Source organism: Coturnix japonica, chromosome Z (assembly GCF_054131305.1).
Source record: "Coturnix japonica strain WE chromosome Z, WE-NBRP24, whole genome shotgun sequence".
NCBI classification, from domain to species: domain Eukaryota; kingdom Metazoa; phylum Chordata; class Aves; order Galliformes; family Phasianidae; genus Coturnix; species Coturnix japonica.
The window spans coordinates 49,197,867-49,208,968 of record NC_140702.1 but is presented as its reverse complement, the minus strand read 5'-3'; the positions used below and the strand labels follow the sequence as shown (position 1 = coordinate 49,208,968).

General features: G+C 41.2%; 1 protein-coding gene across 3 annotated transcripts in view; it reads right to left on the bottom strand.

The window, feature by feature from the left end:
• Window positions 1-4,012: 4,012 nt before the first annotated feature.
• Window positions 4,013-11,102, bottom strand: part of DOCK8 (dedicator of cytokinesis 8) — a 73,420-nt gene continuing 66,330 nt past the window's right edge. For all 3 annotated transcript variants that reach the window (XM_032441260.2, XM_015848888.3, XM_015848891.3), the window contains 8 exons: window positions 10,659-10,790; window positions 9,743-9,877; window positions 9,130-9,219; window positions 8,569-8,805; window positions 7,763-7,906; window positions 6,706-6,812; window positions 5,852-6,019; window positions 4,013-5,220 (listed from right to left, as the gene is read on the bottom strand). In XM_032441260.2, the coding sequence (XP_032297151.2) occupies window positions 5,160-5,220; window positions 5,852-6,019; window positions 6,706-6,812; window positions 7,763-7,906; window positions 8,569-8,805; window positions 9,130-9,219; window positions 9,743-9,877; window positions 10,659-10,790 (1,074 nt within the window). In that variant the 3' untranslated portion in view covers window positions 4,013-5,159. The remainder of the gene's footprint in view (window positions 5,221-5,851; window positions 6,020-6,705; window positions 6,813-7,762; window positions 7,907-8,568; window positions 8,806-9,129; window positions 9,220-9,742; window positions 9,878-10,658; window positions 10,791-11,102) is intronic.

Here is an 11,102-nt window from a genome sequence, read left to right as displayed (position 1 = left end):
ACACACTCAGGGCTTGCATTGCTCACATCACTCGCCTGTCAGCCCAAAGTGAGATGAAACACTGCAGCATGTGGCTGCGTTTCCATCATCGGCGTTCCCAGTGCTGGAGGGTACGCGCTGCCATTTGTCACATGTTGTCTTGGATCTCACCATTAGGCCCGCGGATATTTGAGGCTCAACAGCGCTCTTGATTTGTGCATGAATGCACAGGAATGCAACTCCAGAAATCATTTACCAGATGAAATGTAGCACTTGCCTTTCCCCCCTGTCTTTAAAGGAACACAGCCTAAATACTCTACTTTCCGGGGTTTGAACAGGACTAATAAGGTAGAGGAAAAATAGCCATCATTTTGCCTTCTAGATTTAATCTACCTTTTATCCCTGGACTGTTTCAAAGGGTGATTGCTTCTCCAGAGCAACCAGACCTTTGTTTTATGTCTAAGCTGGGTGAAAAGGCTATTGCATGCAGCTTCATTGCCACGCTTGGTCCCCAAAAGGAGCTTTACCTGGACTTGAAACATGTCATGAGCTGCAGCGGGTCCGTGCATAGAGCAGCTCAGCTCTCAGACTATGCAGAGGAAACATGCTACAAAAAAAAAAACAACCACCAAAGGTCTGTTAGGACAGCTGTGCTGGGGCAGATGAGTGGGTCTGTGAGCAGGATTGGGTTGGGTAAGTTCACAGGATACCAGTGGAAAGCATTTCACAGCCCCCAGCAGAGAGCTTGAGAACCACAGTGAGAGAGAAAAGCAAGAGCTGTATTGAGCTATAAGAGGAAGGGAGGAGAGAAAAAGAAATGTCAGCAATTTCTTCCAGAGCCAAGAGTTTGTTGAATGAACTCCCAAAGTTAAACTCAGCTACAGCAATCCCAAATCTGTGCATGTATACCCCCAGGGAACGGCAGGGTCAGGAAACTAATGATCTGAGCATACTTTTACCTAATGGAGGAGTTCCTCCCCTCTTGGAGTGAAGGCAGATACTCATCTGGGTTTGGCTCGCAGCAGGAGATAGGGCCTGAGGGATGCTTTGGAGGATCTCTGCATTTCACATAGCGAGGCACGTGCAGATTTTCTTTATATCTTTGTGCACTGCAACCTCTCAAAATGTGCTCGTTGGCAGATTTGGGCTATTATGGACTGCTCTTAGCCATGTACTCTGCATAGATGTCACTTTTCAGTGATAGATGTCATTAAGTTAATTAGGTTTTAACTCAGCAGAATCGTGTTTTAGTTGTACTTCATGGGGCTTTTTGCCCTGCCCCCCAGAAAAAAAATAAGGAAACAAACCAGAAGTGTGGTTAGGACTGTGGTTATAACTCACAGAGACTCTTGGTCCCGAAGAATCTTATACTGACCATTGCACAGGGAGGAAACAGGATGAGCTGAACCGCATGCCAGGTCTAACAACACTATATTTATGTTCTGAAGCACTCCTGGCTATAAGTGGAAGCACCTCCTGGCAACTAAATCTGGTACAGACAGCGAGTACAGATTTCTCTGTAAACTAAAGTGACCTATTGCTTCATTTTTGACAGCCAGGGGCCTCGTTTGGGATGTGGCTGTTATTGTATAGAAACAGACACCCTCTTGCCATGTCAGACCGTCCTGAAACAGGCAAGGAGTCCCTGTTTTCAACACATGGCATGCTGCTGGTTCCATCTCTGAATGCACTTTGGTGTTTCTATCCACACTGATGGCAGCTCAATTAGAAGTGAGAGGGGACCCTGCTCTGGGTGTCCCTGCTTGGGGGGTGTCCCCCCTGTGTGTCCCCCACCAGCTTTGGACACTCTGGAATTCTCTGATTCCGCCTTCCTTCCAGCACTGTCATTGCACAGCCTCCTTGGCAGCACGTGTTGGTGTGTCCTAGATCAGCTGTGGAGTCTCTTCAGTGCTCTTCTGAACACACATGAACCTCTGTGAACCTGACTGCAGCTCCTTCCTGCACTGTCCCGTTCTTCCCAACCCTCGTGAGGGTTCACTGAGATTAGATACAGCACTGGGCGATGGGGTCAGCAGCATCGTTGTGGGCAGAGATGGGAACTGTTTAAAAACAGGCAGCTGAGGTTAAACAGAGGATTGAACAAGCAGCAGCTCTGCAGTTGCAAATACCATGTGCTGAATGCTTTCCCTTAGTGGGCTGTGGGAATGCTCAGTGGTGCAGCGAGGTGCAGCTCCTTTCAGGGAATATGGTCTCCATGGGTGATGTTCCGTGGTTCAGTGCCCCATGATGGTGCCTGCAGGCTCCCAGTCTCCTAGACCCTGGGGGCTTAATGTTATACTCCCAAATGTTAAAGCCTGGCAGCAAGAATTTGCATTGGAGGCAGCATCATTCTGGGCCTACTTCCTCTCCTCACTGTTGATTATGACCCAAAGCAGTTGTTCAGTTGGAGTATGAAGATTGCACTCTGGCAATTTCAGGTTCTGATTGTATCAGCAATGCTAAGCAGGCTTCATGAAGACCCTTTGGGAATAGGAGCTTGTGCAGGCGCTCATATTTGGAGAATCAGAAAGAGTAGAGTAGGAAATAATCCTCTTGTCCAGCTGTTTCGCAGATGTTTGCTAATAGCACAAATCATGCTTCCCTGCCCTCTAGATGAAATTCCTTCTCCCTCTGGATTATCAGAGTTTCACCTGCTTTGTGATTTGGATTTCTATGCTAGGCATCCAATGTATGCTTAGATACCACAAAGAGTAGATCCATGCCTAAGTCTGGACACCACAGCACATCCCACTCGTGAATGGGAACATGAAAAATATAATAAAAAAGAAATTAGTAAGATGCACCCAGAGAACACTTAGAACAGACAATCCAAAAACCCACCAAAAAGAAGCACAAAACATGAAACAAAACAAAGCACACCATCAAGATGTGCTGGGTTTTCTTTGATTTGATCATTTAAACATATAGTTTGGCAGTCTGTATTGAGCAGTATTAAGTTGTCTACGTTGTCCATTTCCAGCTCTTGGAAAACAGTCAGTTTTTCAAATAAAAATGCCCCTTTTAAATCAATCCATCACTGAGAGCGTAAGCAATCAGAGAAACACATTCATTTCACTTTGTGAAGAATGCAGTCAATGCCAAGATTTACTGTTACCAAGTGCTAATTTTGCTCTATGGAGAGTGCGCATTGCTTCTATTCAGGTACTCAAAAAATACACTTTCCACAGGGGCCCTTTCTCCTTTCAGTGCATAGATTACACCAGAGTATTGCCCATGCTGAGATCACTTATTTTTTACTACTACACTTAGTACATTTCATGTAGTTCAGGTCTCAAAAGTAATGTACAAACCATCTTTCAGTTGCGGAAGGGAGGACGTGGGCTGCAAACTGAGGGCTAGAATGGCCAACTGGCTGAGCTTGGCTCATACAACACAAGCAAACAGGCCTTTAGGAGTCAGGTAATTATCCAGAGAACTGTTACAACTCAAGGAGACCAATGCACAGGATCACACAACATAGAACGGGTCCTTACTTTTACAGAACTCATAGGATTTCCTTTTTATTTTGCTTTGCTTACCTGAGACTTCTGTTATATAGCTGTAAAGGATGAGCACCTTGTAAACAATAAGGCTGGGTTGCAGGGCTGGCAGGTGACAGTATTCCACTGTTCCAGAAATTGATACTAATGACAGTAGGTAAGAGGGTGCGCATTGACAGGCAGAGATCTTATAGCTTCTAAGCAACTGTTTTAAAACTGTTTCCAAGCAGATTTAGTCCCTTGGATGTCAATGGAAGTGTGGGGGAAGGCTCCTGTTCTTAATGGAAAGGCTGCAACTGAGCATAAGATGTCAAAATGTTTTGGCTAAAGGCAGCAGCCTCAGCCTTGTGTATAGCATTTGGTGGCATGCACTACAGGAAGGTTCACTGCAATTGTCTGAAACAATACACATCTCACTCCTACTCTTTTATTAGAAATTTTAACATTGAATTATGTGGTTGGCCACATGGTTGCTGACTCTATCAGCACTGAACTATCACTTCCAAACAGTAAAAAAAGTAGAGGAAAAAAAGTAATATCAAGGGAACTTTATTTCAAAACGTGAGCATTACACAATAAACACATCGCAAATTGTGACTCTGCCATGGCCTCGCTGAATGAGTTCTGAAGTCTTAACATATCAACATCCTTATCCCCATCTGCAAAATAGCAGTAATATTTCCTTACTTCAGAGAAGTGCTATAAGGATTATTTGGTAACATGTTTGTCCAGGGCTCAGAAAATTCTAAGCATTAGGCATCATAAATTATGTGCTAATTTCTCCAAAGATGCAGTAAAGCCTGAGCAAATGCACTGCAGGAAATTCTCGTTGTGTGCTGTTGTAGTTGACTTTGAATAAGGTTATTTACATAATAGCATTACGTAATAAAAATCACAAAAATTACACAGCTTAGCGCCTTCTATTTAAACTATTACTTGTTATCTTTGCTAAACATGACGTTAATTATTAAGTAATCCAACTGCGTGTCAAGTAGCTGTCTCTACATTTAAACATCTCTTTAAAAACCTGTAAAAATTCCTTGCTGCTATTTCTTGCTTTCTGAGCTTTGGTGAGAGAATGTGTGCAGAATTCTCTCTGCAGTTAAAGACTGTGATGGAAACTGGCAACAGAAACACCCCAAGGGAATTTTTCCTACCTAAAGCTCCATCTCAGTGGACACTGAGCAGGTACCTGTGTCCCCTGTCATTAAGAAAGCATTTAAGCATGTGATTAACTTGCAGGATGTGCTCTCCCACCAAGTGGACAAGGATAAATGCTATCTTGGAAAAGGAAAGTAAACAGACATAGTTCCTCAGCACTCAGTAGACATCTTGTTTGGATTCATGTAACACCTCAGCCAACCCTCACAGAGTTCTGAGTCTGTCAGTGGTGACCAGTCTCATGCCACTGTCCCTCCCAATAGCACCCCCCTTTGGCATCACGTAACTATTTTACAATAAGTGCGAAAGCATCTAAAAAGCAGCCCCTCCCTTCCAAGCCCACATCGTTTACAGATGATTTGAAGTCTTCTGAGATCATGTGCAAATGCTTTTCTGCATGCTGTCCAGAAAACACACATGCTGTTCTGTATGAGGAGATTTATGATTTCACTGGTGTTGAATACCCCGCCACTTCTGGCTTGCGGCACAAAGCTCTTCCTTGGCAGAAGCAGATAGTCCTTAGGTGCTCTGTGAAGTCTGGGCATCGTACTTCCTGAAACTGTGGTTACGAAATGATTCCCTGCAATGAAATGGATCCACAAATGAAGTCTGCAGATAAAAATGTATCTAGGAAACACCTGCCCTTGAAAAGGAGGAGCTGACAAATCACCATCTGAAACACATTATGTGTTGGGAGATCAGAGCCTTATTCCTTTTTTTCCCCTTTCTCCCCTCTGGATCCAGTGGCTTTGTAAAGAGACATATATTTGTAAGTAAAGAGAAGAATTAAAAACTCTTATGTCACAGTTAACGTGTTGAACTGGATTATGTTATGGAAAGGATCACTCTTACTTCATGCTGTCTAACATCACTTGGTGCCACACGTTCATATAAACACATACATGTTCTGTCTGGCTTCAGATGCCTAAGAAACAGCAAGATAGTTCCATTCACTCTTTATTAGGTCAAATGGAAATTCTTCTCATGTTTTGTATTATAATGCATAATGGAGTTGCTTGAGAGATGGAGTTTGTACTATATTCAGATCCAGTGGAAGTCAGCAGACTTCTTTCATCAAACACAAATTTAGCAGTCTGCATCATGGCCTGTTTTTGCTGCGTTTCAAAACCTACTGGTAGGACAGCCTTTCTGCCTTTAAACAGAGGCATCTTTTTATACAGCTACAAGAGGAATCCCTGCCCTCACTGTACCTTGTGCTGTTGACTTTCACTACATGTTTGTACAGCTCTGGGATCTTTCTCTCAATCATGGGCCTAAGGTTCTCCTTCAGCTTCCCATAGTTCTTTTTCAGTTCTTGCTGATATTCCCGCTGGTCAGCAGTAATAAGGTGCTTGTTTTTATTCACTGCTTCACCACACCTAGGCAAAAATAAAGAAAAGAAGGCACAAAATGTATTACCTCATTCTGCTGAACACATTAACTTTGTGTTTGGTCTCTGTAAACATTCTGAAAGTATTAATGAATGTCAGTGGGTGCCATTTGTTTTCATCGTGGAGGAATTCAGTGCCACACCTTTGTTTCATATGCACTTCCACGTCAGATGCCATTCTGTAAGAGTGCCCCTCTGCTGACAGCTGTCATGTGGCAAGAGAATGTAATGGAGTATTGGTGGGAAGGTTCAACCTCTCCTGCTGTACCACCAACATCTGCCTCTGTTGTGGTGGACCAACACCATAACACTGCAGACATTAATTTTGGAGTAGACCTTGTACATATTAATATATAAAATAAAAATAACATGTAATGAAATCAAGGCATTAGTCTTGTGTTAAATCTCAGTGAAATATCAAAAGATAAAATGAATGCTGAATCTTAGTTTTCAACATAATTCTTTTGCAATCTTAACATTTACTCTCATTTGTAAACAGCAAGGCACCATTTACAAAGTGGAGACAGTAAGTCTGGACCAACAACCCTGAAGTACGAGATGCCTGGATTTGTGGTACTAGCTTGTACAATCCATTACACTGTCATATTACTGTTACATTACTGCTGTTACTGACATTAACGATGCCATTCCATATTTAAATGTGGTTTTACTAACCTCATTATAAACTCTTTGAAGCACAACCTCAGTTTGTTGTGATGTCGGTAAAGTTTGGGGTCTGCTGGAATTTCAGCCAGGAACACTTGCGCTACCTCTAGTGGTCCCTTATAGGAACAACAAAAGAAAATGTCAGAAAAGACTGGAAATAGACCACAAACTTGGTCATTTCATGCATGAAGTTAGAGAAGAAAAGAAAACTATGCACAGTCACCATGAAAGGATGTTTTCCCTTTTTTTATCTCTTAATTTACCTTTGGCAAACAGTTTTTGCACATTGTATTTTATCCTCCCCTGCTTTTATTTTTCCTCCACAAAGAATAACCAATTCTACTCTTCAGAGAAGAGCTAGGGTAGATCTACTGCCAAAGGCAATGTGTGGTATTACTTTATCTCAAGGGAGTCAGGAATAAGCAGGGCAGAAAGGGGCCTCTCACTTCAAAACTTAGAACATGTTACTTCATTTTGGGGGCTTCACTGATGAAGAATCTGGAGAAACCAAGAGGATTTAGGCTTACAGCAAAGAAACCAACTCTGTAAAAAGGTGGACAACCCCAAGGGGGTGGGAAGGACACTTGTCTATTTGGCTTTTTGAAGCTCTGCAAACTGTGAATTTATAATGACTGCAGGCAGAGTTATTATTTTTGCTCCCTGAGGATGCACCTGGAGTGAACAAAATAGCTGAGATGGCTGGTGTGCTAGGAATGGAAAACCCTTGGATGAAATCACAAGGCTTATTTGAGTATCGGCATGTACAACCAAGATAGCATTTCATCAAGCACCACCACCAAAAGTAATACTCCTACCTCTGCTTCACTTCACCTCTACTTGACACACCCACAAAGCAAACCTGATGGAAGAGCTGTGTTAACCAAGAACTGCTTCAGCAATGGGGGGGAAAAAAAGGACTCAGTATCAAAGGATAAAGTTTAAATTGGCACTGTGACCAAATGTGTCTGACTAGAAGTTCTTCTCCCTGTGCAAGAGATGACTGCAAAAAAAGCACAGACAGAAAAGTGTGCAGAAAATCATCATGTGGCTTATTTGGATTCTTTACCTGATTTACAGTGGCTCCAACTGAGCCCTGCAAAACCATCTGTAGCATTTTAGCATCTGGTGGCTCTTGGTTCGTAGCTGCAGTCAGTTCTTGTGTTTTTTTCCGCATATCTTCAATAGCAACTTCAATTGGTGTTAAAATAAACTATTGGAAGTGGAAGAAGAGACGATTCATTACCTGAACCAGCTGCATAATTGACCTGTTCTAAACCTGGCATTAAAAGTATAACTGCCTCATGTGATAAGAGTAGTTTTGACGCCTGGGAAGAATGCTCAGTCTAAATGCTGTCTTGATAAATGCCACATCTGATTCAGAGCTTATTGGCATCTTATCGCTTGCAAGAATGGGATTTGGATGAGATTCTCCATTTGCATATGCTTGTTGTTATTCTAAGTTGCTGAATTGATGTCTGAAAGGGCTTTTCACTTCCTACTGTAATAAAGCTGCTGTGTCTCTATTGCAGCTCTAAGCCCAATTTAGTTCTCTGACTGTATGTTATCAGCTGGAAGTACAGCCATAAATGGAGCTCCACGTATTCTTCTGCACAGCATATGAGAAAGTCAAAAGAAGTATTTATATATATCATATCTATATATTATATATATCAGCCTTTTCTTCCCCACACATAAGTACCCATCTTACGTTTGTCCACCCATTCTATGCCATTCCTGTTTATGAGAATAATGTCTGAAAAATTCAGCTATTTTTTTTTCTTTTTCTTTCTATCTAGCACAGAATTTCAAAACCTTCCCCCTCAGACTCCTTCAACCACTGAGAAAGTAGATTTGTCCTCAAAACCCAATTACCTCTTCTTTTTGGATGATATTTATTCTAGTTTTGATGTAGGGGAAAGCATGCATCGTGGTCAAAATGGTGTTTCTCTTGTATTGCTCGCTAAGTTCTCCTCTAGGGCGCCCATCCATGGTGAATGGCGTAGTGTACATGAACCGACAGAGGTTGAAGTTCTTTTCAAAGTAAGTTACCCTGTCTTTCATCTCATATTCGTCAAAATATGGCTCCACAAAAGTAATCTGTATGTATGCCTGGGAGAAAAGGGAAGAACCATTTCAGTACTCTACAGTGAAAGAAGTGTAAAGGAATGGTACATAGTATAGATCTCACTTAGCCAAGCATGGTCTGGAAGAGCACAGAGCTACAAATCCCGCTTTCCTTCAGCGCTGACAAAACTTACCTTTGGAGAGGGCACAATGTAACCCTGAGGGATCAAAGCATCTAATTTCCACCCACAGTGACTAGCTACCACGGCATAGGCTATAACCCGCCTTAATGTTTCAGTGTGAGAGCTTCAAGGAGATCCCTCTCCTCTGTGATGAAGCACTCAACTCTGTAAGTAGTACTTTTCTTACCTTATTGGGATCCAGCTTGCTTTTGTCAACAGGAGCAGAGTCTTTAATCACTTCCACACTATCTTCCCCAAAGCACTGGCCATAAAATCCCTGGAAAGGAAACAGAATTATCCTAGAATGTTTTTAGTCCTTAATAGACTGCTAGTGACTTGCATGCCTCTAAAAGAAAGGAGCAGCTGTGATGATTTCTGACTTCTGTATGGCAAATATGTCTCGTGAAACACAGCTGACCAGGCTTTATCTTACCAACAAAGCTCAGTTTGAATTAGTCATGAAAAAAAACAATAAAGCTCCTGCTAAAGAGAGAAGAAGAAAACACTGCAGTTCCATTGAAAAGCTGAAAAGGTACCAAAGCAATTATCTGGCCTGCTCAGATCAAATCATTCAATATACTACAAACTGAAGGACTGAGGTCCTCACTTTCATCATTCTGCTGTAAAAAAGGACTGCAACTGAAAGAGAAAAGGCATAAAGAAAGGAAATAATCTATGGTATAAATTATGCTTTGTGATTGGGTTTTATACAGCAGTAATGCTATTAGAACTCTGTGTGCTCTTTAGAAAGGATGGTGTAGCGCAGGAGATAATATCATCACCATGTTTTTTTTCATTACCTCTAATCTGTGAGAAATCTCAGGAAGTTTGGTAATTGCAGGCTCCTTGTAAACAAATTCCTGTTCATCTAAGTCACCAAATTTGGATCCATAGAAGCCAACACGAAAGTAAGTTCCAAACATTCGCTTTTGGCCCTAATAAATACAGGAAAACAGGAAAATCATAATTCCTTGTTTTTTGATGTCAACAGAGCATCACTTGGATGCCCTCCTTCCCCAATTCTATATATAAAAACCTACTAATTTTACATCTTCCCATATTCCAGAAGCATATTTTGGTTTATACGTTTTTAGTGCCAGTGAATTAAAAGTATATATCCATTAAAGAAAAAAATACAATCTAAGAGGACATCTGACCACCACCTAACTTAAAATTTAGGCTGACCATGACATGACTTTTACAAAACAACATTCATAATATCTTTTAATTCCATTCTATTTAATAAAATTCAATTCTGCAAGGAGCAAAAGTTGATATGAACATGAACTGACTGGGTTCAGTAGTAAAACACTTCTGCAGAAAAATAACTACAAGAGCAGCCTGAGAACTGAGAAGTCAGGCAGGCTTTTGTCTTTCCTCTGTTTTATAGCTAATACTAACAGCCAGGGGATAAGAAGGTTGTTTTGCTCAAATACATGTGGTCAGGTTGAATGAAGTCTTACTCTAAGTTTGACTTATTCAGCTGTTTTTTCATAATTCTAAAACAATTTTATATTTGCTTCTTTTTCTAGCATGGAGAATAGAGCCTCCTTCACTACGGAGTACGCTTTATAGGTAGGACAAAGCAGATGGAAGCTTCTGTTAAAAAAAGAAAACTGACCTTTTTCTCACCAGTCTTCATTTTACTATCATCAAACATAACCAAATATTGCAGCCTAGCAACGTCTTGCTAGTGCTGCCTTGCCTCACAAGTACCTTATTAATAATGCTGTCAAAGGCCTTCTGTAGCTTGCTATGCGTCAAGGTAAGCTTCCTGAAGTCTCGATGTGCTTCCAGTATGGGGATGACAATTTTGTACACTTCATTCACAGTTTCATACAATCCTCCCTTGGTTTAAAAAAAAAATAAAATAAATAAATTAAAAAGAAAAAAAAAGAAGAAGAAAAAAACCATAGAAAACAAGAAATGAAACCTCATGATCTCTGAAAAGAAGCTGGAAGCTGGATCTCCATTAATAGCCTGTCTGAAAATGGGATTTATGGGACTCATCTTTCAATCTTTCAATCTTTAATGTTACTTGCTTTAGGATTCTAAAATCTGCTAACCATAAAAGAGTAGTTCTGAAAGTAGCCGTGAACAGAAAACTAGATTTAATTTGGATCTCTGCTTTGTTGGGCTCTCAGCACAAAATTCCTGTGT